The sequence below is a fragment of the Scleropages formosus genome, chromosome 11 (assembly GCF_900964775.1).
Source record: "Scleropages formosus chromosome 11, fSclFor1.1, whole genome shotgun sequence".
NCBI lineage: Eukaryota > Metazoa > Chordata > Actinopteri > Osteoglossiformes > Osteoglossidae > Scleropages > Scleropages formosus.
The window spans coordinates 27,909,328-27,935,298 of NC_041816.1; the positions used below are offsets into that span (position 1 = coordinate 27,909,328).

Consider the following 25,971-nt stretch of genomic DNA (forward strand, 5'->3'; position numbering starts at 1 on the left):
AGCCAAAAAAACTGAGTACTCAAGGGCAAACTGAGTATGATGGAACAGAGATCTGAAGGTTGGTGGTTGGAAGTCTATCCCAAAGAGTTAATTCTTCAATTCCAACCAGCAAGGAATCACTTGTTAAATGAAAGGCTGATAAACACACACACAACGCGGTGTCAGCTTCCTGTTTCCTCTTCGGCGGATTTTTAAAAAAAAAAAAAAAAAATCCAAACTTTCATCTCCACTAACAGTCTGTGCTGTTTGGCGCCACCGTGTGGCCTGGAGTGGAACTGTTTCCCGGAACAGAGACTGCATTTTGTTGCCCTTTTTATTGTCTCCCATAATAAAACCAACTGGAACATTTTTCTATGAAGCGACATTCATTAAAGCAATTTGCATTAGTTTTACTCAACATATATCCAATGGAATATAAATACCTACTTGTTGTAGTACACAATTGTGGGATGCTGTAAATTATTAGGGGTGATCAGGAATCGTCAACATTCAGACACAGTTTAATGCAGCTACTCGTGTGATGAACATTGTTTCATATGTTGGAAAGTAACAAAGTAACTGTACTTTAGAATCACACATCTGCATCTAAGTGTCTCTTAATGTAATGAACACATTGTATTTTGTATGAGATGTACGTCGCTTGGAGAAAAGTGTCTGATAAATGAATACAGGCAAATATATTGAACACGCTTGTTACTTTTAATGTTCATATTAGTTTGGAAATTACTGAATTTTGCATGACGTGATTCTGTTTATTTCCACATGTTGGAACTTTAAAACACATAATTGCTGTTAAACAATAATTATTTAAAAGTATCACAATGTACAAAAGGCATGTTTAGATGGAGAAATTACAAACCCTCAATGAGGGTAAGATGGGAAATTAAATCAGAATATAGCACCATGACCTTGACATTGAAAGCTAAAATCAGTTTCTTCAGTCTGTGTGACTCACAGGAGATATGATCAGTGGGTCTGAGTTCCGGAAGCCTGGCCAGAAGAATGGATAGAGTTTCTCAGTGAATTTATATCCAGTGAAAGTGTAGATATGATGCTTGTCCTCCACACTGTAAAAGGAGACCTGACCCTCCTCATAGTCCACATACACTCCCACCTTCCTGGGCTTCACACTCAGGTGGAGCAACACAGGGGGGTCAGTGAGAGCCTCGTACTTCCCACTCCCCAGTCTGAGGGCCCGGAGACCATTATTAGGATTGAGTGCAAAATATTCCTTCCTGTTGATGGACTCTCTGGCCACTCCTAAAGTCCAGTCAGTTTTGTCTCCAACCTGCACCTCCCAGTAACGTCTCCCTGAAGAAAACCCTTCTATTCCCAGGACACTTATCCGGTTTTTAAACCTCTCTGGTTTGTCAGGAAGATCCTGCTTTGCGTCTTCATGTCTCACTTGTTTCCTGTCCTCAGACAGGATGAGTTCAGGATGTGCTGTATCAGGGTCCAGAGTCACATCAACTGTGGAGGACAGAGAGGTGGTTAATTACTATATTTCAAAATGTGATAAAAAATAACACTTTTTAAACATTATATTATATGTAAACGTTTTATTGCTTTCTTTGCTGCCACCACGACCCTGGAAGGACTGAGCAGCCTAGAAAACAGATGAAAACATTATATTATTACAGCAGCATAGCGATGTGTGTGTGTGTGTGTGTGTGTGTGTGTGTGTGTGTGTGTGTGTGAGAGAGAGAGAGACAGCGATCAGAAGAAGCGGTTAGTGAGAATGAGTGAATTTTTAGGTATTAATTTATATTTTAGGTATTTATATAAATAGATTTTTTAGGTATTAATATTAATTCTGGTAACAGGTGTTTTGAATGTTTTGTAAGAAATTGTTGTCATGGTTGGTTCCGGAAAGAAGTGGCGGACCCAAGTGCGGAGTGGAATTCGTGCTTTATTTAGGGAAATCTAAGGGACTTTGTCACAGGACAGGCAAGAGGTCTTCGAGGCGCAAACGTCATTACAGGGACAATCCAAAAGTTAGGGTCGGTACACAGGCCAGAGGTCGATGATCATAAGGAGGTACGAGGACTAAGGACTAGGATTGCAGGACAGGGAAAAGACTTAGGGATCAGGGAGGAGTGGCGTATCGGTAAGGTGGTCGCAAGCTACAAGGCTGAACAACGTGAAGGTTCCACGTAAACTCCTGCTCTGACGCTGCCTTTTATGCATCACTCTGTGCCGCGCCCCAGGTGTTCCGTGTTGGCGTGGCAATTGTAATAATGTGTTACCTTTGAGAAAATAGTATAAGAGGATTTGTTTTAAAAGTTGTTTTGACTTAATATTAATGAACACAATAATATTCATGAAATTCAGTCAAAACTAAGACAAAAATTAAGTAAAAAATGATAGCATTATATAATCTGCTCCAGTCACAACAAACTGCTCTCAACACACCTGTTTCTCCTTCACACACACACACACACACACACACATTTTCAGAACCGCTCGTCCCATACGGGGTCGCGGTGAACTGGAGCCTTCCCGGCAACACAGGGCATAAGGCTGGAGGGGGAGGGGACACACCCAGGACGGGACGCCAGTCCATCGCAAGGCACCCCAAGCAGGACTCAAACCCCAGACCTACTGGAGAGCAGGACCTGGTCCAACCCACTGCGCCACTGCACCACCATGCCCCTGTCCTTAAAATATATTTTTTTCTTTTTCTCACAGTAAGAGGGGAAGATCAGTTTGTGGAAAAAACTGAAACTTTTCTGTGGAAAATGTCTTTGGTGAAGTGTGTATTGGCTAAATGAACCTTCTAGAATCCATATTTCTATATTTCAAGGCCTTGGACTCCGGACCCCTTCTCTGTTTGGGCAACAACATTACCTTGTTTATGACTGTACCTGAACACATTTACCTTGTTTTTCTCTTGTTGTTTACACCTTTGTTTCATCACTTGGGTGGTATTTGGGTTCAAACTGTACCTTATTTTACAGTTTCTCTTCATTCTCTAAGGTGTTCATGACTGAACTAAGCAACAAATAAGCCATGTTTTTCTTGCACTTAATTGGATTATTTGTTTCTGTTTTAAGCTTCGTGTGGATTGAACTGAACTCTTGTGAGAAACAGTCACTTGTTCTCATCACTGATGAGATATTTTGTGGAAAGGAAGGTCAATAAATGTGCTCATATCCTGTGTCTGTCAGTCAATCATGTGACAAATGAGAGTCCAGATTCAATGCAGCCAATCAGTCATTATTGTGTCTCCTACAGAGAAGAGCTGCAATGGGGAGAAGAAGCAGAAGAAACTCACCTGCGTATCTTTGTGCCTTCAGAAGTTCTGTAGAGAGAGAAATAAAAATGAGACACATGGAATTAGTGGCACAGCAGATACTGCAGTCAGTCTGGACTTGTCTCAGTGTCTTTCGTGTCCATTCTTACAGGACAGAGTCTCATACAGTGTTGCATACAGTATAAGAAGAACCAAACTCAGTTCTGTGGGATCAATTCAGCTCCACTCTACTTATCAGCTCTCCTGCACATGTTTTCTACAGCTGGACATGGAAAATACAGATAGAAAAACTACAAAATTCCATTGAAATTATTTAATTTAAATGACTTTCTTCATACTGAAATATTTAAACAACACTCTGAGATGAATTATGTTTTGAGAAATACCGGTATTCCCTGGCATACAGACTCCCGGTTGACTGATTTTTGGTATAACGGCCCTAGAAAAATGTTGGTCATGTTCAGTATACAGACCGACTACTTGCGCTATTAGGTACTTATTTCTGGTGCTGAAAGAATACTTTTCCCCCATGATGCCAATCAGACACAAAGCTTTCATCAGCATATAATAAACTCTTCTTAATTTTTCATTGTTTTTCGAGTTACTTTTTTATAATTTTTGATAAATGTTTTCCTTTTAGGGGGTGCTGTGGCACAGTGGGTTGGACCATGATCCTGCTCTCCGGTGGGTCTGGGGTTCGAGTCCCGCTTGGGGTGCCTTGTGATGGACTGGTGCCCTGTCATGGGTGTGTCCCCTCCCCCTCCGGCCTTACGCCCTGTGTTGCCGGGTAGGCTCCGGTTCCCCCGTGACCCTGTATGGGACAAGTGGTTCTGAAAGTGTGTGTGTGTGTGTGTGGATTTTGGTGATTCCACCTGTTATTTACAGAGTTTTTTTTATATTTGTGCACCCTGTTGTTTTTCAGTTATTGTATTCTGAATTTATACTGTTTTTTCAATATGTGTTTGTCCTATATATTCTTTTTACTTTTGTCCTCCAACTGCAAAAATGCAGTTTACAAGGGAAATATTCATTCCTACAAAAACGGGTTAATATCAGTAAAAAAAATGAATATTTTACTAACTCTGAACTAATTTAATTTTGCTGTTTTCCTTTTTCAGTTCCAGTTTTTGTGACATTGTGCCTTTATCCTAGTAATTTCATATGAACTTATTTCAGGCACGGTTCAGTTTTACTGTTTTAATTTTACTCTTGTATAAGCAAAGAGAATCATATTCAAATACAAAATCAAACATAAAGGTAAGTGTTACACAGTTGTTTGGTGAGGAGCCCTATAAATGTAGGAACATCAGTGTTAGTGTGAATGAAATATGGATTAAAAACAGCATCACAGAGTTCTGATATTCCTCTGAATATCACCTCTTTAAAAAGAAATATGTTAAATACCTTTTTCTCTTTGCTGTTTCATATAGTGAGGAATTAAAACAGCCAATATGATGATAGCAGGAACTCCCAGAGAGAAGAACACAGCAAAGGCCACCTTCCAGGGATGAGCACGGTGGAATATCTCACCTGGAACACAAAACATTTGTCATTAATCGTATTTCTGAGGAGATTTCTGGTCCCGCTTGTGGTTGCAAGCTGTGGATCTAGTGCACTGCACTGCGGTACATTGTTACACTGTGAGTCCACCTGGAACTGTCCTTCTCACAATACACATTATTTCATTTGTCAGAGATATTGAATAAATATAGTGTTGGTAGACAAAGTGAATCAGCTGGAAGAACATACTGGAACATTGTGGAATTCAGCAGTTACTCCTGTTGGCATAAAGACACACAGCTTTACTCTGGAGTTATACACTCACACACTGTCCAAAACCACTTGTCCCAAGCAGAGTCGCGGCAAACAGGAGCCCAACCCAGCAACACAGGGCATGAGGCTGGAGGGGGAGAGGACACACCCAGGATGGGTCGCCAGTCCACCACAAGGCACCCCAAGCAGGACTGAAATCTCAGACCCACCAGAGAGCAGGACCCGGCCAAACCCGCTGCGCCACAGCATCCCCCACTGTGAGTTGTTTTAATATTTATTTATTTATTTAACTGATGATTTTCTCCAAAACAATGTACAATTTTAATCCATCTACAGTTTTTTAGCCATTATACAACGAGGTAATGTGACATCATAGCATAAAATATAATGTAGTAGTACAAGTTATATTCAGTTACCAGAAAATAGCATTCTGCCTTGGTCAACCATGCATTTCTTTTGTTTCCTACACAGGTACCATGTTTCCACGGCTCAAAAGCAACAGAAGGTTCTACCTTTATCATTCCAACTGTTCAAAAAAAATAGAGAGTAATTAAGGGTTTCTACCTTTCTCAGTGATACTGTACCTGTAGCCAAGATCAAAACCTAGATTCTGATTAATGGAAGACAACAGGTATATCTAGCACAACATTGACTGCTCTTCAAGGGTTTAAGCTCAAAACAGCACCACAGACTTTGATGTTAGAACACAATTGTAGAACTCATCTGTCATTACACACACACACACATTTTCTGAACCACTTGTCCCATACAGGGTCACAGTTAACCAGAGCCTAACCCAGCAACACAGGGCATGAGGGGGAGGGTACACACCCAGGACAGGACGCCAGTCCATTGCAAGGCACCCCAAGCAGGACTCGAACCCCAGACCCACTGGAGAGCAGGACCCAGTCCAACCCACTGTGCCACCGCACCCCCCCACATCTGTCATTACACTTACACACAAACTTTCTGAAAAGCTTGTCCCATATGGGGTTGCGGGGAACCGGAGCCTACTCGGCAACACAGGGCATAAGGCCAGAGGAGGAGGGGACACACCCAAGACGGGACGCCAGTCTGCCGCAAGGCACCCCAAGCAGGACTCAAACCCCAGACCCACCAGAGAGTAGAACGAGGTCCAACCCACTGCACCACCACGCCCCCTCTCTGTCATTACAATTAAATAAAAATATTTTAACTCACCAGGGACGTCTGTGACTGTTTCTCTCACTTCACTGAACCCCTGCTGTAGAACTCGACAGGTGAACCTGTTGGTCTTTGTCTCCTGTACAATAACACGTCGTCTCACAATGAAGAGACCCATACTGTCCGTGTATGTCTCTGTGTGTCCAGCAGGGAGTTTCTGTCCTTCACTGTCCATCCAGACCACTTGAGGCTGAGGGTACCAGCCTTTAGATTCACATACCAGACTGATCCCTCCTTCTTTATATCCCTCGATGGAAATCATTGGTTGGGTTCCAATAGCTAGAAATATAGAAATAGTGTGACTAAAGCAAAAAACTTAATTAAAATGTTCTGAAAATTGACTGAAATAACATGAAATTTTGTCAAACAGCTTTTATCTTTATAAATGCATTAATGGAGAAGTCTTTATGACACCTCTAAAACGAAACAGTTTAATCAATAAATACAAAATACAAAATTCTTACCTTTAATATGAACATTAATGTAGGAATCATCATACCATTCTGCAGACTGGACCAAACATTTATACTGTCCATTGTCAGATCCTCGCACATTTTTCACTTTTAATGAAGTGTTTCCGTTCCTCAGTTCCTCAGGGAAAAGTGATGTCCTTTCACTGTAAGATGGGATCTGCTTCTCATTTCTGTCCTCATGATCCCGGTAAAGATGTACAAGTGGGTCTTCGCTATGAACTCTGAACCACTCAATGCTCAGGTCCACAGCACTGATGTTGGGTTTGATGTAACAGGGCAGAACAACATCTTCACCAGCTACAGCAACTACAGGCTGAGCTGGACCAAGAACCTCAAACCTCTCTGGAAAGAACAATGGAGACATATATTTTTCATATATATTTCATTTTACATAGACACAAAGGCTTTTCTGCAGCAGACTCAATACAAAACTCAAATATTTGACTGAAGGAGAGAGAAAATGTACCCAGAGTGGAGACAGTGGTGTGGAGGATAAGCAGGACAACCCAGTACAGACACTCAGACCAATTGGTATTCATATCTGAAAGAGGGGAAAATACAACCATACACTTATATTGAGAATACAGACCTGTTTATAAAGAAATATTAAAAAATTATTTAACAATCACTCTGGATCAGATGATGGATTAATATATAGATGATTCTGCCTTGACTGCTTGGTTGCCTGAAGGATTGAGATCTCATATCAAGTAATCTGACCTGGTCACTTTACAGCAAATACTCTTTACTGTGGTAAAGATATTTTACTCTGAACTCCACAGTGCTTTACCAGCCTGGTGCTCTGCGGTTCTCACAGGTGTTCTTACCTGATCCTGTCATTCCAGGTCACCTGCATAACTGGATGTGTCTCAGAGTGACAATGAAACACCAGGCAATGATCATTCACTGGAGATCATGAACTCACTATGAAGAGGAGGACAGGAGGACCTGCAATATGAATAAACTCATAACTCATCTTATTTCTGTTAGACAAATAGGTCTTACAGCAATTCTGAACTACATGAATCAGCTCAGGATCACAGTGACAGAAAGTGTACAAGAGTGAAAAAGCAGCAGTGTGTTACTATAAAGCACAGAACTGTATGGTATGTTTTCTTGTGCACTTTCTTATTTATGAGAAGTTTGTGAGAGAAAATAAGAAAATGGAGCAGAAATGATGGTTTGCATTTAATGTACAACTGATGTGTTCTGTAACTGCTGCAGAAATCCCCTTTTGTCAAAAGCTGGATGAACCAACACTGCACCCCCAACTGTAAGGGATAGCTGACACTGGCTGGAAATGGAAAACAAGAAAATAAACAATGTTGGCAGGTTAAGAGACAAGCTGAAGGGCTGTAGGGTGTTTGTTATATGATGTGCATAACTTACTTTAGCCTACAGGAAATTAAATAGGTAAGTTAGTAAATTCGAAGTAAACACAAGCTGAGCACATGTTGATCACACAGAAAGAATGCCAATGAGAAATGTTATGTGTGTAACATGTGCTTTAGGATCTACTGTATATAATATGTGTGTATCTGATGTTTGGAGAGACTCCCTACACTCTGACACAGGGGACAGGGGACTCTCCCTCCAGCTGGGATGAAATAAAGTAAGATATTCTGTCCTCTCTTGTGTCCTTTGTTTGAGTAATGTCCAGTTTTGACCACAAGTTACAATGTATTCTAATGACCAGAAGGAGTTCACAAGCACACACGCACATTGACTGACACCGCTTGGCCCATATGGGGGTCACAGCAAGCCAGAGCCTAACCCAGCAGCACAGGGCTGGAAGGGGAAGAGACACACCCAGGACGGAACACCAGTCCACCCCAAGGCACCCCAATTGGGACTTGAACCCCAGACCTGCCAGAGAACAGGATCCAGTCAAACCCACTGCACTACCATGCACTCCAAGTTCAGAACCACACTAGGGGTTCTTCCTGGGTTTATTAAAGTTCTGAACCATAAGCCGGACTGCTGCCTTGTCTGAAACCCACGACAGCAACACTTTTAAGAACTCTCAGAGACTACGCGCTCAACTCACTCACATGCTCTCACACCTCTTATGTCACACACATTCTCTGAACCATGGCCCAGGGTAAAGCACAGAACAAAACACAACGTGACAACAAACTACACACACTGGCAGAAACTGCTTGTCCCAAGAAGGTTCAGGGAAAACAGGAGCTTAACCCAGCAATACAGGACATAGGGCAGGAGAGGGAGCGGCCACACCCTGGATGGGCTGCCAGTACATTGCAAGGCACTCCAAGCAGGACTTGAACCCAGACCCACTGAAGAGCAGGACCTAGCTAAACCTGCTGTGCCCCTGCACCCCCATAACAGCAAACTCTTCAGAATTAAATAAATAATAGCACAAAGTATTACAGTATTTTCCATTAAATGTTTATTTTTACATGTACTCTTGTGTTTTATGGCAGATTGTTTTCATTGAAAACTGTTCGCAAGTGACTTTTAGATTTCATGCTGTCACCTCAAATTCACACTCACTCAAATAACCATTATCATTAGTAAATAAGCATTATTTTTATATATAACTCGATGAAGTTAAATTTGATTTATACCAGTTTAACGTGGTACATAAACTGTAATTCTTACATAAGTGTTTATGTCCATTAATCACTCACTCTCACACAGACACAGACACACACCAACCGTTTGTCCCGAGCAGGAGCGGAACCCGGCAGTGGAGGGTGCAGGAAAGCACATGCCGGACGGAGCGCTACCCTGCTGCGGGGCTCCCCAAGCGGGACTTGAGTCCACACCCACCACAGAGCAGCCCCTGTCCATGCCCACTGCACCACAGGGCCACCGCTCCTCTTGTTGCCTTATGTATTATATTATAATATATACTGTATAAAGTTTTACTAAACACTGTTTTATGGACAGGGGGGTGTGGTGGCGCAGTGGGTTGGACCACGGTCCTGCTGTCTGGTGGGTCTGGGGTTCGAGTCCCGCTTGGGGTGCCTTGCGATGGACTGGCGTCCCGTCCTGGGTGTGTCTCCTCCCCCTCTGGCCTTACGCCCTGTGTTACCGGGTAGGCTCCGGTTCCCCCGTGACCCCGTATGGGACAAGCGGTTCTGAAAGTGTGTGTGTGTGTGTGTGTGTGTGTGTGTGTGTGTGTGTGTGTGTGTTTTATGGACACTATAGTTTGTCTTCACGTCCCCGATTTGCACCCACAGCTGCGCTCCTTACCGTGTTTTACTCCACCTCTCTGTGGTACATATTTCAGTTCCCAGATGAAAAAATAAATTCGAAGTATAAAATCGGTTAAGCGGTGTACAGTTATTAATGTCAATATTAAATGAATATAAACTTTATTTATGAGTGTAATTATTGAAATTAAACAGCATTTTATTTACACAGAGAAACAAACCTGTTGCTGTTCGTGTTACTTGGCGGTCCGTTATTTTGACATGTTTTACTTTCGCTTTTAAATTGTTTATGAGCAGAGACCGAGCTGTTAAGTCATATTGAAATATTGCCAAATATAAGTGAAAGTGAATTTTTTTACTTTTTTTTTATTAAAGTTATCAATGAAATACACAACCAAAAACAAACATCAAAAAATCCACAAACGAACCCAAAACCATTTCCTACAGTTGGTCAACGAAATTACTAAACAGCCATTACATAAAATACATTGCCAAGACAATGACAGAGCCTTTCCCATAACAATCCCCCTTCCTGGGTTCAAAAAATATAACTGACCCATGTCTTCCCCACACCAACATACCCACAAAAGGACTGTCCTCCAATAGCAGCTCAACCGAAGTCATCATGTCATATATATGTATCCTTCAAAACACATAAAATACTTCTAAATTACAGTGTAAAAGTTGATCATACCCTTAAAAACAGACAAATACAAAACAGACATACACATCATTAGTCATCAATACAAAAGGCTCAAAGTGCACAAAATAACCTGATAAAACAAGGCCATTAAAATCTGTAAACAAAACGCAATACAAATAAAACCCACACAAGTTAAAAGAATAAGTTAGTTAAAAGTGCATAAACCCAACGACACAAAACTACTAAAATCTGTGAATAAAATACTGTACAGATAAAAGGCACACAAACAAATATTAAAAAAATTAAATATACAAAGGGGTAAGATACAAGAAAGTACAACATGTTTTAAAAGAATTCAGTTCCATAAAGCAGATGTCCATCCTCAGAGCTTCAGACACATTTATCCACGAGGCCTTTCCATCTCTCCTTTGCCTTGTGGTAGCCCCAGGCAATCAGATCGCGCTTTATTCTGAACTTCAGTTCAGCTCGGATTTTCAAAAAGACACCCCTTTCGGACAAGGTTAATGGGTGCATTCCACAATTCTTTCTTTGTCAAACTCACAATCAACCAAATCCTACCGGAGGTTGCTTTGTTTACCCTGCGGGACAGTCCCTTCATGATATTATCAAATGTCAATGCCATATCGCCGTCTAACTCTCCGCACAAGGGCTCAACCAATGACCAGACTGGCCCGGCATAACCACAATCCCAAAAAACGTGTTTAATCGTTTCCGCACCCAAACACTGGGGTCGCGAGCAGTCGGGACGTCCGGTCAACTCGTACCTGTAAAGTTTCTCCATTACGGGTAATCTTTCATGGAGGCACTGCCAGTTTAAATCCTGCAGCCTATTGTCAAGCCCGTTTGGCTGAATTCGGGCCCAAATGTCTTCCCCAAGGCCTAACATCACTCGCGTTCCCCTCCTCTCCAACAAAGCATTATATGACACTTTGTGCTTCAGGAGGGTATTTGCGTCAGTGTCAGTCGGAACGATCTTACTCCATTTCGCCATCTGTTTATAGTGATCTGGCAGAGACTCTGCCTTTGGTCCAGCATTGGACCACGAATTCACCAAATTTCACAATGGAAAAAACAGCCAGAGGCGAACAAAATGTTGGTGTGGATGTTCCAGGGGAGCTGCCAGACGGAAACAGTGCTGCGCGAAAAAGAGGCAATCAAATTTTTGGGGAAATCAGGGAACCCCCTTCCGCCCCTGTCCTTCCCTAGGTACATCACCTCTCTCCTCACAAACTCATACTTCCCACCCCATACCAAGCCAAACACGTCTTTCACAAACCCTTTCCTTAAATTGCGAGGCATGGGGTAGACATGAGCCAAATAAAGAAAGGTCGGGAGGACGTCAACTTTCAAGATCAGTGCTTTACCCAGGAAGGACAGGGACCTTGCCTTCCACAGCCCCATCTTCCGCCTCGCTATCGCAAGATGCTCCTCCCAGTTGACCCGGGCTGCTCCTTTTGAAAGAAAACTCACACCCAGCACTCTGAGGGGACCGCTACAAAGGGAGAGACCACCAAAGGTGTCTTTTCGCGCTCCCCAGAATTCAAAGTACTTCACCTCTGTCTTCCCGAGGTTGAGCGCCGAACCCGAGGCCCTACCGAACATCTGAGTCAGATGCAGCGCCTGGGCGAGTGAGCGATCGGAACATGCAAACAGGACTGTATCATCTGCATACTGGGCCAACTTAACAGCCCGGGAATCAGCCGGGAGGGTTGCCAGCAAATGCTGTAAAAAGGAATCCCCTGTGACAGGGTCAGTTTCCCTTCCCTTAAAAAGACTTTCATAAAATTCTGTAGCAACCTCAATCATCCGGGCCGTATCCTTAACTAGCTCTCCTTGCCTAGTTCGCAAAGAAGTAAAACCCATATCATGTTGAAAGCCCCTCGTTTTATTAAAGAAAAAGGAGGAACATTTTTCATCTTCCTCCAATTCTCTTATTCGGGCTCTTGCAAGGAGAGCACTAGCTTGTTGGTCGTATAGTCACCTTAATTCCGCCTTTAATTCCTCTTCTCTGTCACTGTTAAAATCTTTTCCATTATTATGGTGGGCATAGATCTTTCCCAACTTTTTCTCCACTTTCCACATAGCTCTGAGAGATCGAGCCCTCCTATGAACATAGTACTGCCTAGTAATGGTTTGCACCTTCGTTTTGGTGGCTTCTCACCAATCCAAGGCAGAGCTACAGAAAAATTTGAGCTCCTGCCATACCTTAAAATGCTCATAAAAAGGTCCCTGTACTCTTTCTCCTTTAAAACATCTACCTCCAGTTTCCAATACCCAGGACCGTGCAACGTGGCCTCTATGGAAACCGTAGCCTCTACCATCAAATGGTCCGTCGGCCAATGAGGAGAGAGATGAACCCGTTTGAAAACAACAGAGTCGGAAGCTAAAATATAATCCAGGCGACTTTGTGCTCCTCTACTATTAGACCAGGTAATGCCCGGATGACTGGGGTTGCATACTTTAAAACCATCAGAAAGACCAAATCTGAGCATAAAATTCTTCAAATGTTTGATGCTAACATCCTATTTACCCTCCAAATATACTGTATATTAGAATCCCCCCCAAATAGTAAGAATCTTCATTCTACACACAAAGACATTGTCTGAAACCACTTGTCAGCACAGGAACAACGACCAGCGGGGGAGGGGACACGCCCAGGACGGGACAGGACGCCAGTCCGTCGGAGGGCACCCCAAGCAGGGCTCGAACCCCAGACCCACCAGAGAGTAAGCACAAACCAAGCCCGCTGCGCCAGAGAATGGTTATGAGCACAACCCTCTCATGAACATCATTCGTCGGCACAAAAACCGGAAAACTCCACATAACACGAAACGTGCTACAATCGAACCAGCCAGAATTGCCTACCTCCTATACATAACAGGCATGACCGACAAAAGAAGCAAACTGCTCATAAAGCACAGCATCAAAATCACTTTCACTACCAATTCCAGTACAAGAAGACTTCTCGGCACAGTTAAAGATAGCCTGCCATTGAAGACCAGCGGAGTGTACCGAATACCCTGCAGCTGTGGAAAAACATACGGGCAGACAAGTCGACTTATCTCCACACGTCTCCAAGAACACATAAGAGCAACGAAGAACAACAACATCGACTCAGCAGTGGCTGAACACTCCCTGCAGACCAGTCACGAGATTCGCTTTGATGAGACCACAGTTCTCACACCTGTCCCCGTACAGGAGCCGCATAGTAAGAGAGGCGATCGACAATTTCAATCAGGAGGAGGGCTTCAATTTATCTATAACCTGGACACCTCTCATCTCGAGTCCCCGCGCCAATTCTGTAACAACCCGACTGCCTCTCATTAAAACTCAGTTCAGCGAGCCGACCTATAATATGAAAGTCACAGCGCAAGTGGAAAACACAGCAGGGGCACCACCTATCAGGACCACTCGCTATGACCTCTGACCCTCGTCAAACACTCCATTCCACATCTAACCTTCACAAGACGTCGTAGCTCCCTGATGATGCTTCCAACAGGAGAAGCGAAACGTTGGAACCAATTTCCCACATGACACGGTTTAATCCAAAAGTACAAAACTCCCAGTCAGTTGACACCAACCGCAGAAGCCTACGGGTTTTAATAAAAATGTTTGTGATGAATCCACCTTTGTGAAACAGAATGAAATTACACTCAAGTCTCTTGCTCTGTGTTAAGTCAGTTGAGAGAGTGCTGTGAAATCACACTGAATGTGACAGGAAGGTTAAAATCCCGTATGACCTTTGGAAATCTTTGTGTGAACAACTGCAGAAGGAAGAGCAGAAATGCAGGAAAGGTGTTTTGAAATGAACTGAAATGGAGAAGAAGGAAATGTCTTTACTGGCTGCTCCCCTACAGGCCCCTTCCTCACACTGCCTTTGTGTCCAGATGTGGATTTGGATGTCAACAAGAGTAGGACGTCTGATGTTTGGTTCATCGTCTGCTCGGGAGGACTGATTTCCAAGCCTGGTGTCCTCAAGACAGTTACTGTCCAAATGTGCCTAATGGTCAGTGTGAACAAGGAAATATTTTGGAACTAGAGGGCGATGGTCCTCTATATAGGGTTAGACTTGGGTGTCCAGGTTGTGTATATCAAAATCTAGTCTTGATTTGGATTTACTTAGAGTCTGAGGAGAGGTTGAAATCCTATTTTAGCTTTTGTGTGTGTGTGTGTGTGTGTGTGTGCCTGTGCGTATTTGTGGCTACCTTGTGCACGTAACAGTAATTTTTTATCGGTGGTAATTTTCTGTTTCATATTTGCTTTATGTGTTTCAGCTGAAAAAGACTTTATCATGTATTGTCTTCTTAGAGATATTTATGTACAAACTGATGGCTGCAGCCAAGACTGTAACTGGGAGCCCTGTCACACCCCTACACATCCTAAAGTGGAAGATCAATCCCTCACCACCCAGACCAGATTATTCAGGTGTATTGAGCACTGATCTGTTCTGAGTGGGATCTCCTCCCTGGTTCAGTTTATGTGGACCTGTTGAAGAGTCACACCTGGGAACTGGAAAGGAGGGAGAATTTTGATAAATTAACCAAAGTCTCTTATTAGACCACTTTAGACAAGCTATATGTGTCACTCATATATTTTTATATGTATATTGAAATACAGGTTTTTGACTGGCAGGTTCATGCTACTTCCAGTAAAAGTCTCAAGTCATCTTCTGTTTTGGGTATTTTGGATGAGTGTTTAGCCTGACGTGTTTTAAATGTGGAGAACTGGAGAGACACGTCTCAGGTACTTTAACTTTGTGGGAAACACTGATTTTACTGCCTTTTACAAGTATGTTTGCAGGTAGTTATTATGGGTCAATTTTTTTAGATGATTTATAATAGTGGAATTTTATGTGTAGTACTACTTTATATAACTGCTGGAAAGGAACTTTAGGGTTTGGTGTTTTTTGATTCAGTTACATTGGTTTTTCTTTTTAAATCAGCATAAGTATAAACTACGGAGCCACATTACACTCATACAAATATTTTAAAGATGTAAATTCTGTGCATGTCTTGTGTGGGTTTCCTTCTGGTGCTCTGGTTTCCTCCCACAGTCCAAACACATGTTGTTCAGGTGGATTGGGGACTCTAAGTCACCCATAGTGTGTGAGTGATAGAGAGAATGTGTTTCACTGGTGTATGGAGGAGTAATTCATTGTAAATACATTGTAAATCTAGCATTGTAAGTCACCTTGGTGAATAAGGTGCATGGGCTGATGACACTACAGTGTTCACTGGAAGTCGCTTTGGAGAAAAGTGTCTGATAAATGAATAAATATAAAAATAAACATATTGAAGAGCCTAATTTTCATGCTGAAACCAGTCTGAAAATTATTGAATTTTCCATGACATGATTCTGTTTGCTTCCATATTAAGTAACTTTAAAACACATAATTACTGTTCAACGATATTTATTTAAAAGTATCACAATGTAGAAAATACATGTTTAGATGGAGAAATTGCAAACCCTGAATGAGGGTGAGATGGGAAATCAAATTAGAATATGGCATCATGACCTGAACGTTAAAAGCTAAAATCAGTTTCTTCAGTCTGTGTAAATGACAGGAGATATGATCAGTGGGGCGGAGTTTGTACCGTTATTGTTCAGAAATGGACAGAAGTATGGATAGAGTTTCTCAGTGAATTTATATCCAGTGAAATTGCAGATATTAAATCTGGTCTCCACATTGTAAAAGGAGACCTGACCCTGCTCATAGTCCACATACACCCCCAACTTCTGGGGCTTCACACTCAGGGGAAGGGGCACAGGGGAGTCAGCGGGAGCCGTATACTCATTTCCATTCCTCAGACAGATAGTCCAGTAACCATTACTGGGACTCAGTTTAATATCTCCCTTCCTGTCTATAGACTCTCTGACCACTCCTAAATCCCAGTCAGTTTTGTGCCTAACCTGCACCTCCCAGTAATGTCTCCCTGAAGAAAACCCCTCTTTTCCCAGGACACAAATAGCACAGTTAAACCTCTCTTTCTTGTAAGGAAGATTCTGCCATGTGTCTCCATATCTCACTTGTTTCCTGTCCTCAGACAGGATGAGTTTAGGATGTGCTGTATCAGGGTCCAGAGTCACATCAACTGTGGAGGACAGAGAGGTAGTCAATGATACTTCAAAATATGACAAAAATGAACACCTTGAAAATGTTATATTATGATGGCAGCAGAGAGCGCGGTGTATGTGTGTGTGTGTGTGTGTGTGTGTCTTTGTGAGACAGTGATCAGAACAAGCCATTAGTGAGAATGAGTGAATTTTAGGGTATAAATATTAATTAATATTAATTCTGATAACAGGTGTTTTGGATGCTCTGTAAGAAATTGTAGTAATTAATATGTTTACCTTTGAGAAAATAGTGTGAGAGCATTTGTTTCAAAAGTTCTTTTGACAATATAATTAATATTAATCAACACATTAATTAAATCAGTCAAAAATGAAGTAAAAAATAATATTTATAATAATTATATATATAATCTGCTCTGGTCACACCAACCTGCTCTCAACACACCTGTTTCTCTTTCAAACGCTGTATAAATAAACTGGTCCAAGATGCAAAGGTTGTGGAGTCACATTTGTGTCTCTTACAGAGAACAACTGCAATGGGGAGAAGAAGCAGAAGAAACTCACCTGCGTATCTTTGTGCCTTTACAAGTTCTGTAGAGAGAGAAATAAAAATGAGACACATGAAATTAGTGGCACAGCAGATACTGCAGTCGCTCTGGAATTGTCTGTTTCTTTCTTCAAAGACAGGAGCTCTTCTGTTATTTTTTTTAATTTAATCATTTATAGATAAATGTATAATGTCCCTGCCCATTATCTGTGGTCCACCTTCATCTAATATTTTCATATTTTAGCTGATGCCATAACTATTTATAATTTAATAAACGTATAAAGAGAGGTATTTTACTGGACTTTGTCCGATGAAACTTGTACTTTTAACCTTATGACCTTACAAGTCTGTGTTGTTGAGCGCTACACCCCCTGCTGTGTACGATTCCATCACATTACAGGTATTTGTTGAGTTACAACATATGTGACTTATGACAACTCGGACTAAGAACAGCCATCCCTCCTTTTTTATGTTATTCTCAAATCTCACACACAAATAGTTATTATGGTTTGGATCTCAGTCAGTGTTCAGGTGTTTAGCTGCAATTATTGTAACATTACTATATTTTAACATGAAATATGTGTTAAAACATATAACATGTTGTAATTATATTATATAACATATAATATGTTTCACATATTAGTGAAAACATATAACAATGCCCTGTTATATAATATGGCATTAACTGTTTATACCTGTATATCCTTATGGTTTATACAATACAGAAGGGGATTTACAGCTGACAACAGCGTCATCAGAGCGAAACTGTGGCATGCCCAAGATAGGAGTGAGGGTGATGATGAAGAATGATTTTACCCCACCTGTCGGTAATAATCAGCCCTATTTTACCCCATCTTCCCAAACAGTAGAGGAGACTGACTCGGGAGTTTCAGACAGATGCCGGACCTGAGAACTTGAGGAAACGCAAGCTCAGATCCCGAAGTGTCGACACCCCGCACCAAGAGCACAAGACGGCACAAACACAAGAGAACACTCCTCCCCTGTTCACAGTTCCCTTTCACTGACATGCTGCACATCTAAGTAAAAAGCCAAATCTTCACCGACTGAACGAGTCCTGCGTGTTCGTGCTACAGAAATCTTTTCATAAGTCTAGAACCACCTGTATTTCACTGATCAAGAACTGTGTGATCATCCATCTATCTGTTCACTGACTAACTTTCATTAACTGCCTGTCCTGGTCTGGCTTGTGGCAGTAGAACTGGCTGCAAAGTTGGGGGTACACACAACATAGACCACCAGTCTACTATAGGATAGGTACACACACACACACACACACACACACACACACACACACACACACACACACACACACACACACACACACACAAAGAACTAAGGTCTGTTTATATTGACCAGTTCACCAATTCATGCAAGAAAAAGTCTATGTTAAGATAAGATGTTCTTGAAGATGTTTTTGTCCAGTTTTGTTTTTAGACAATTTAGATAATTTAGTCATTGTTGTTATTGTTGTTCTTTCAGACCAGTAGCAGTAGTTCATGATCTAGCAGTCACAACATTACAGTTACTTGCGCAGTGATTGGACTTACCATGCTGGTCTTTGAGCTGACCTGTAGATATAAAAGTAAATATTATAATTAGCCAGTGTAAACAGAGATTAATGAAATTATATGTTGAGATCAGTCTCAGAAAAAACTACAACACACAGTGTATACAGTATATACAGGATGTGTGTGAGCTTTTACACTGTATCATAAAATCTTATTCTTACACTTTACACCATGTCTGAAATATAGGGGGGAAAAGATTTTATAGGTTTCATTTTTCAAGTGGGTTTTGTTCATGTCAACAATATAATTCCCAGTGGTATTTATGTTTATGAACCCTGCTGATCACTTGTATCATGAATACAAACCGAATGGTTTTTCTTTAATCCCAACATTTTCTGTTACTATTAAGCATATTTATATTTCTGTGTCATTCTGTACAGAGGGTTTATATTCTGAAACACTACAGTGGTGTAAATTATTTCATATTTAGCTGATGTCTTTGTCCAAGATGAACTAGAGTGTTAGACACTACATTAATCACACTTTGAGCTGATCTATAAAGAAGAGTTTGAACAGAAACACATATTGACCATAAAACAAGGTTTTGGACTGACTGTAATGCTGCAACACAGCCTGTCATTGTCAGCGTGAAAAAAATTCCCGTAGAAACTGTTTATACAGATTTTCTTACCATACAGATGTTAACAAAATCTTAATAAGTTAATGTCTAATTGTTGTTTTAAGAAAGACCATTTAAAATGCAAAAAAAAGTCTATGTTGTTACTATATTCTTGTTCAGTTTATGCTTTTAGATAATTTAGATAATTTAGTTATTGTTATTGTTGTTCTTTCAGATGAGTAGCAATAGTTCATGATCCAGCAGTCACAACACTACAGTTACTTGCGCAGTGATTGGACTTACCATGCTGGTGTTTGAGCTGACCTGTAGATATAAAAGTAAATATTATAATTAGCCAGTGTAAACAGAGATTAATGAAATTATATGTTGAGATCAGTCTCAGAAAAAACTACAACACACGGTGTACACAGTATATACAGGATGTGTGTGAGCTTTTACACTGTATCATAAAATCTTATTCTTACACTTTACACCATGTCTGAAATATTGGGAGGAAAAGATTTTAATAGGCTCCATTTTTCAAGTGGGTTTTGTTCATGCCAACAATATAATTTCCAGTGGTATTTATGTTTATGAACCCTGCTGATCACCTGTTGTACCATGAATACAAACCGAATGGTTTTTCTCTGTGTTACCGGGTAGGCTCCGGTTCCCCGCGACCCTGTATGGGACAAGCGGTTCTGAAAATGTGTGTGTGTGTGTGTGTGTGTGTGTGGTTTTTCTCTAAGCCCAATATTTTCAATTACTTGCATAGCAAATTTATATTTCTGTGTTTTCCTATACAGTAGGTTCATATTTCGAAACACTAGAAACACTACAGTGGTGTAAATTATTTCATATTTAGCTCGTTTTTGTCCAAGATGAGTTACATTATTGGAGACACTACATTAATCATACTTTGAGCTGATCTATAAAGATGAGTTTGAACAGAAACACATATTGACCATAAAACACACACACACACACATTTTCAGAACCGCTTGTCCCATACGGGGTCACGGGGAACCGGAGCCTACCCGGGAACACAGGGGCGTAAGGCCAGAGGGGGAGGGAACACACCCAGGACGGGACGCCAGTCCGTCGCAAGGCACCCCAAGCGGGACTTGAACCCCAGACCCACCGGACAGCAGGACTGTGGTCCAACCCACTGTGCCACCGCACCCTCCACCATAAAACACTGTTTTGGATTTACTGTAATGCTGTAACACAGTCTGTAATAATTGATGTCAGAAGAAAATTTCTTCTGAAACTTCATACAGATGTTTTCACCATACAGGTGTTGACTTAACAAGCAAAATTTAACTCATTATTGTTTTAAGAATGTTGTAACAAAATTTTAATAAATGAAAAGATCTAATTCAAATTAACATGTTCTTAAAGATGTTTTTGTCCAGTTTTTGTTTTTAGATGTTATTGTTGTTGTTCTTTCAGACCACTAACAACAGTTTATGATCCAGCAGTGAAAACACTAGTTCCTTGCTCAGTGACTGGTTTTATCAATTTCACTGTAAAATATTTAGATTCTTATGCTAGAAAATAGATTATAAATGACACATAAAATGTCATGAGAGAAAAGATGAAATCAAATGTCTTTTTTTTTTTTTCTTTTTTTAAGTGAAATCCTGACAAAGAAGGAAACAGATGCTGAATTATACTGACTTCGACATGGTCATTAATACAGGTCATCTGACTGTGGTACCACATTATGCACTGCAGTTCTGCCAGTCATTAAAACCCAGACACATTTTTTCATACAAAGTAGTCATTCACACAAATTAAATGTTTTATCAGTTAAAAAGAGGCAAGTGAAATTGTTCTTATTTTGATATTTGTCTTAAAGAAAAGATTTTGCAACATTTTCAAACATCACTTTCATACAATTCTATTACTTACCATGCTGGAGGTCAAGAAGAGCTACCTCCCTGTGGTGACCCCCGGGCAACATCCCTGAGGGCTAAGCACTCTTCAAATTGATCAAACTGGCCTCACTACTACCATGCAAGCAACTTCACAAAAAAGAACCTTGTCGAGAAAACCCTTTCAAGACTTAACCGGCTAATGTTGAAGGACTGATACCTGCCAAACATGACATCATTAAGTATCTGTCATTTTCTCAAGTACTGGATCCTCAGATTTAGTCTTGAAAATTCTATTAAAAATAAATCAAATAAAGTCTCTGTCAGTTAAGGAAACGCTACTGCACCAACTTTTGACGTAATAGAGACCATGATTGAGCTCGGCCGTCTTTCTTAATGAAATAATACATAATATAATTATTGATTAATTATTAATGATAACAGGACATGACATGGGAAGCACTAAAATAAAACCTGACCGGACGCAAAATATTAATGGTTTTAATGTTCATTATGGCAATAAGCAGGTGTATTATAACAGCCCAGGGGGGTGTGGTGACACAGCTTGTTTAGCTGAGTCCTGTTCTGTGGTGGGTCTGGGGTTTGAGTACTGCTTGGGGTGCCTTGCGATGGGCTGGCGTCCCATCCTGGGTGGGTCCCCTCCACCTCCAGCCTTGCGCCCTGTGTTGCTGGGTTAAGTTCTGGTTCCCCATGACCTTGCTCAGAATAAGTGGTTTCAGACTGTGTGTGTGTGTGTGTGTGTGTGTGCTACTGAATACAATGCAGTTGCAATCTTTCATCAAGAAACACACACCAACTCTGATGATCAGGTGAAGATACCTGGCTTCAACCTAGTTAAAGCTATACATGAAGAACATCATGGTATACTACTACACTAGCAAGGTCAGATGTACAAATTTCCAACATGATGACTTTGCCAAGAAACAACAATATTCAATGGATAGCTGCACATATCACACACACACACATTTTCAGAACCGCTTGTCCTATACGGGGTCACGGGGAACCAGAGCCTACCCGGCAACACAGGGCGTAAGGGGAAGGGGACACACCCAGGACGGGACGCCAGTCCGCCACAAGGCACCCCAAGGGGGACTTGAACCCCAGACCCACCGGAGAGCAGGACCGAGGTCCAACCCACTGCGCCATTGAACGCCCTCCTCTGCATATATCCGTGGAGTTAAATTTATGAATGTGTACAAGCCACCAAAAGTGGTTTTTACATCTATTTATGCTGGCGACTTTAATTGTCAACACATCAACTGGGGCTACCACAATAACTCAGCCAACAGAGAAGAACTAGTCAACTGGACATCAAATGCCGACCTCAAACTGCTTTATGACATTGAGCAACCAGAGAGTTTTCACCCAGGAAGATGGAACAGTGGCACAAATCCAGAACTGGCTTTCGTTACAAATTGTGACAACCCACAAGCCACCAGTCCAACAAGAACTGTGTTGAGTATTTTCCAAGATCACAACATAGGCCATCCAAAAAACAACACCCTGCACTGATTACGCCCACACCAAGCTACCAAGTCAAACGTTGGAATCTGCAGAAAGCCGACTAAAACAACTTTGCCAAGGACACTGAAGAAATTATAAGCAGTCTTGAAGAACCAACTAAAGATAATTAAAATTAATTATGGAATAAATTCACCAAAATTATTATGGAAAAAGCCAAAAAGTTTATATTACAAGTTTATAGTAATTCTGGCAACCAACTGAAGCTTCACCATTACCGTAGGAAAGGCCAGCAGCAAGAAAAGATTCCTGAAAAACGGTGTTCCCCAAGGATCAGTTCTTGCTCCCCTCCTGTTCGACGTATGCTGTTCAATGATATACCAACACAGTGTCCAAGAAGTTCATCTACGCAGACGATATTGCTTTATTAATTGCAGCAAAAAACTTCAAAGAAATAGAAATGACATTAAGTTCTGATTTAAACAAACTAAGTGACTACTTTCAAAACTGGAGACTTAAGCTCAATGTCAGTAAGACTATAATGTAGCTGCTTCCACCTCACTAATGTCTGAGCAGACTACAAACTGAAAGTTCCATGCAAAGGGAATGCCATTCCTTCAAACAATCTTCCAAAATACCTTGGAGGAACACAAACACCATTTAGACTAAATGTCAATGGAAGTAAATGCAAGGAACAACTTATTGAGAAGACTAGCTGGCCTCTCATGGGGAGCAGACTTCAAAGTGCTACAAATAACCTCAATAGCACTCATATACTCTGCAGCAAAGTACTGTGCACCAGTATGGGCTAAAAGTGCCCACATTAACAAAGTAGACTGCGCTTTTAACACCACAATGAGAAATGTATCTGGCTGCATCCGCGCCACACCAACAAATTACCTAGCTATTATACAACGTAAGCGGTATACCTCCTCTTGATATCAGGAGAAATGCACAATGCACATAATTAGCAAAACACTCCCTAAATGATAAAAGCTCATTGCCTTATAGTCACCTAACTGCTATTATTATTATTTGTTACGCAGATTTATCCCAGTGCAATTCTCCAACCCGCCTAGAAGCCAGCTACACCGACACTGCTGGGAGCGCTTAAACCGATTACACGCTGGGCACGGCCGATTTGGGGCACACATGTACAGAATGAGACTAGCAGACAGCCCTGGATGCCCATGCGGAGATCAGCAACAAATTGCAAACCGTTTGCTGGATCACTGCCCCACGTACACGCCCACACCAGTAGATTTGACAAACATCAACAATACAGATATTAAACTTTGTCTATATGAAGCCAACTTTATAGCTTAGCTTGCCCTATGTTGATAAAGATCTGTTTTTGATCTTACGATAGATAAAATAAATAAAACTTACCATGCTGTTCTTTGAGCTGACCTGTAGATGTAATAGTAAATGCTGTAATTAGCCAGTGAGATTAGATGAATGAAATTATGTCATGAGGTCAGTGTAATGAAACACTAAGTCACACGCTGCATATAAATATGTGAGTTTTAACATTTTATCATATTATTTCATTCTTCAGCTTTGGTGGCAAGTGATAAATTATTTAAATTATAAGTGAATATTGTAAGTTCCTTAAAAACTGTGATTCAACAATCAGTTATTATGCAACGAAACTGTGAACACTTAGTATTTGTTCAGTTTGAGCTTAGAAGTCATGGGAAGAATAGTGTTTAAATATTCTTTGGATATGATCCTGAATGCCCAAAATTACAAATAATAAATGATCCTAAACAAGTGACTCTTATAAGTGGCAGAGTGAGTAGTGTCCCCCACAGTGAATGATATACATTATAATGATTGCTGTGAGCTATGACTAAAAAATTACTTTCACATACCTGTCATTCTACGGAGTTTTACAAAACAGTAAAGCAAAACTGTGCATCCAATAATACAAACAGCAGACAGACTGAAGACCACAGCAAAGGTCACCTTCCAGGGATGGGCACGATGGAACATCTCACCTGGAATACAACAAATAATTTCACTGAATTATTATGGATTTGCACCTTCTGGTAATTAAAAACTAAAACAGGCAATTTTATCAGTGCAGAACCTGCAGTCCTAATGTTTTATTTAACTTGAAGAAACAAGTAAATAAGTACCTCAGGTCTTGTCTTTAAAAAAACTAGGGGGGGACTTTCATACAAATGGATCAAGACGCAAATCAGGACGATAAAAAAATGTTTTGATACTGGAACCTGTTAATTATTCACAGTGATTTAAACATGTGTTATGATGAGTGTCTCCATTGAGCTGTTTATACTAAATATGTGTAACTCACCAGGGATGTTAGTTATTGTCTCTTTTGTTTCATTTAACTGTTGCTGTAGAACTCGACAGGTGAACCTGTTTGTCTCTGTCTTGTTAACAATAACACGTCGTCTTACAATGAAGAGGTCCATACTGTCTCTGTGTGTCTCTGTGTGTCCAGCAGGGAGACTGTGTCCTTCACTGTCCATCCAGACCACTTGAGGCTGAGGGTACCAGCCTTTAGATTCACACACCAGACTGATCCCTCCTTCTTTATATCCCTCATTGGAGATCATTGGATGGGTTCCTACAGCTACAGATACAGAAACAGTGTGGCTAAAACAAAAAAAGCTATTAAAATGAATCAAAAATTGATTGAAATATTGTGAAACAGTTAAACAAATCAATAAATACAAAATTCTGATCTCTCACCTTTAATTTGAACATTAATGGAAGAATCATCATACAAATCCCCAGCCTGGATAAAACATTTATACTCTCCATTGTCAGATCCTCGCACATTTTTCACTTTCAATGAAATGTTTCCGTTCTTCAGTTCTTCAGGGAAAAGTGATGTCCTTCCCTTGTAGGACAGAACTTGATTCTCATTTCTGTCCTCATGATCCCGGTAAAGATGTACAAGTGGGTCTTCGCTATGAACTCTGAGCCACTCGATACGCAGGTCAACAGCACTGATGTTGGGTTTGAGGTAACAGGGCAGAACTACATCTTCACCAGCTACAGCAACTACAGGATCAGCTGGACCAAGAACCTCAAACTTCTCTGCGAAGAACAACACACACTGAGAATTTATTCAGTATGGAGCACAGTATAATTGAGATTCTTATCCCAGGAAAATATGTACCCAATGTGGAGACAGTGGTTTGTTGGAGAAGCAGGAGGATCAAACAGAGACACTCAGACCAAATGATCTTCAGCACTGGAAGAAACAGGCATATAGAAACCACCACTTATGAGAACATATACATCTCATCAATGTATTGTACA

At 41.0% G+C, this 25,971-nt stretch overlaps 1 protein-coding gene across 1 annotated transcript in view; it reads right to left on the reverse strand.

Annotated features, from left to right (window-relative positions):
- The window catches only part of LOC108930610 (butyrophilin subfamily 1 member A1-like), a gene marked incomplete at its 5' end in the record, with an annotated part of 64,519 nt that extends 38,769 nt beyond the window's left edge, over positions 1-25,750 (reverse strand). The window contains 4 exons of the mRNA XM_029256086.1: positions 24,064-24,084; positions 24,549-24,674; positions 24,995-25,276; positions 25,396-25,750. Of these exons, the coding sequence (XP_029111919.1) occupies positions 24,064-24,084; positions 24,549-24,674; positions 24,995-25,276; positions 25,396-25,750 (784 nt within the window). The remainder of the gene's footprint in view (positions 1-24,063; positions 24,085-24,548; positions 24,675-24,994; positions 25,277-25,395) is intronic.
- Positions 25,751-25,971: the final 221 nt, after the last annotated feature.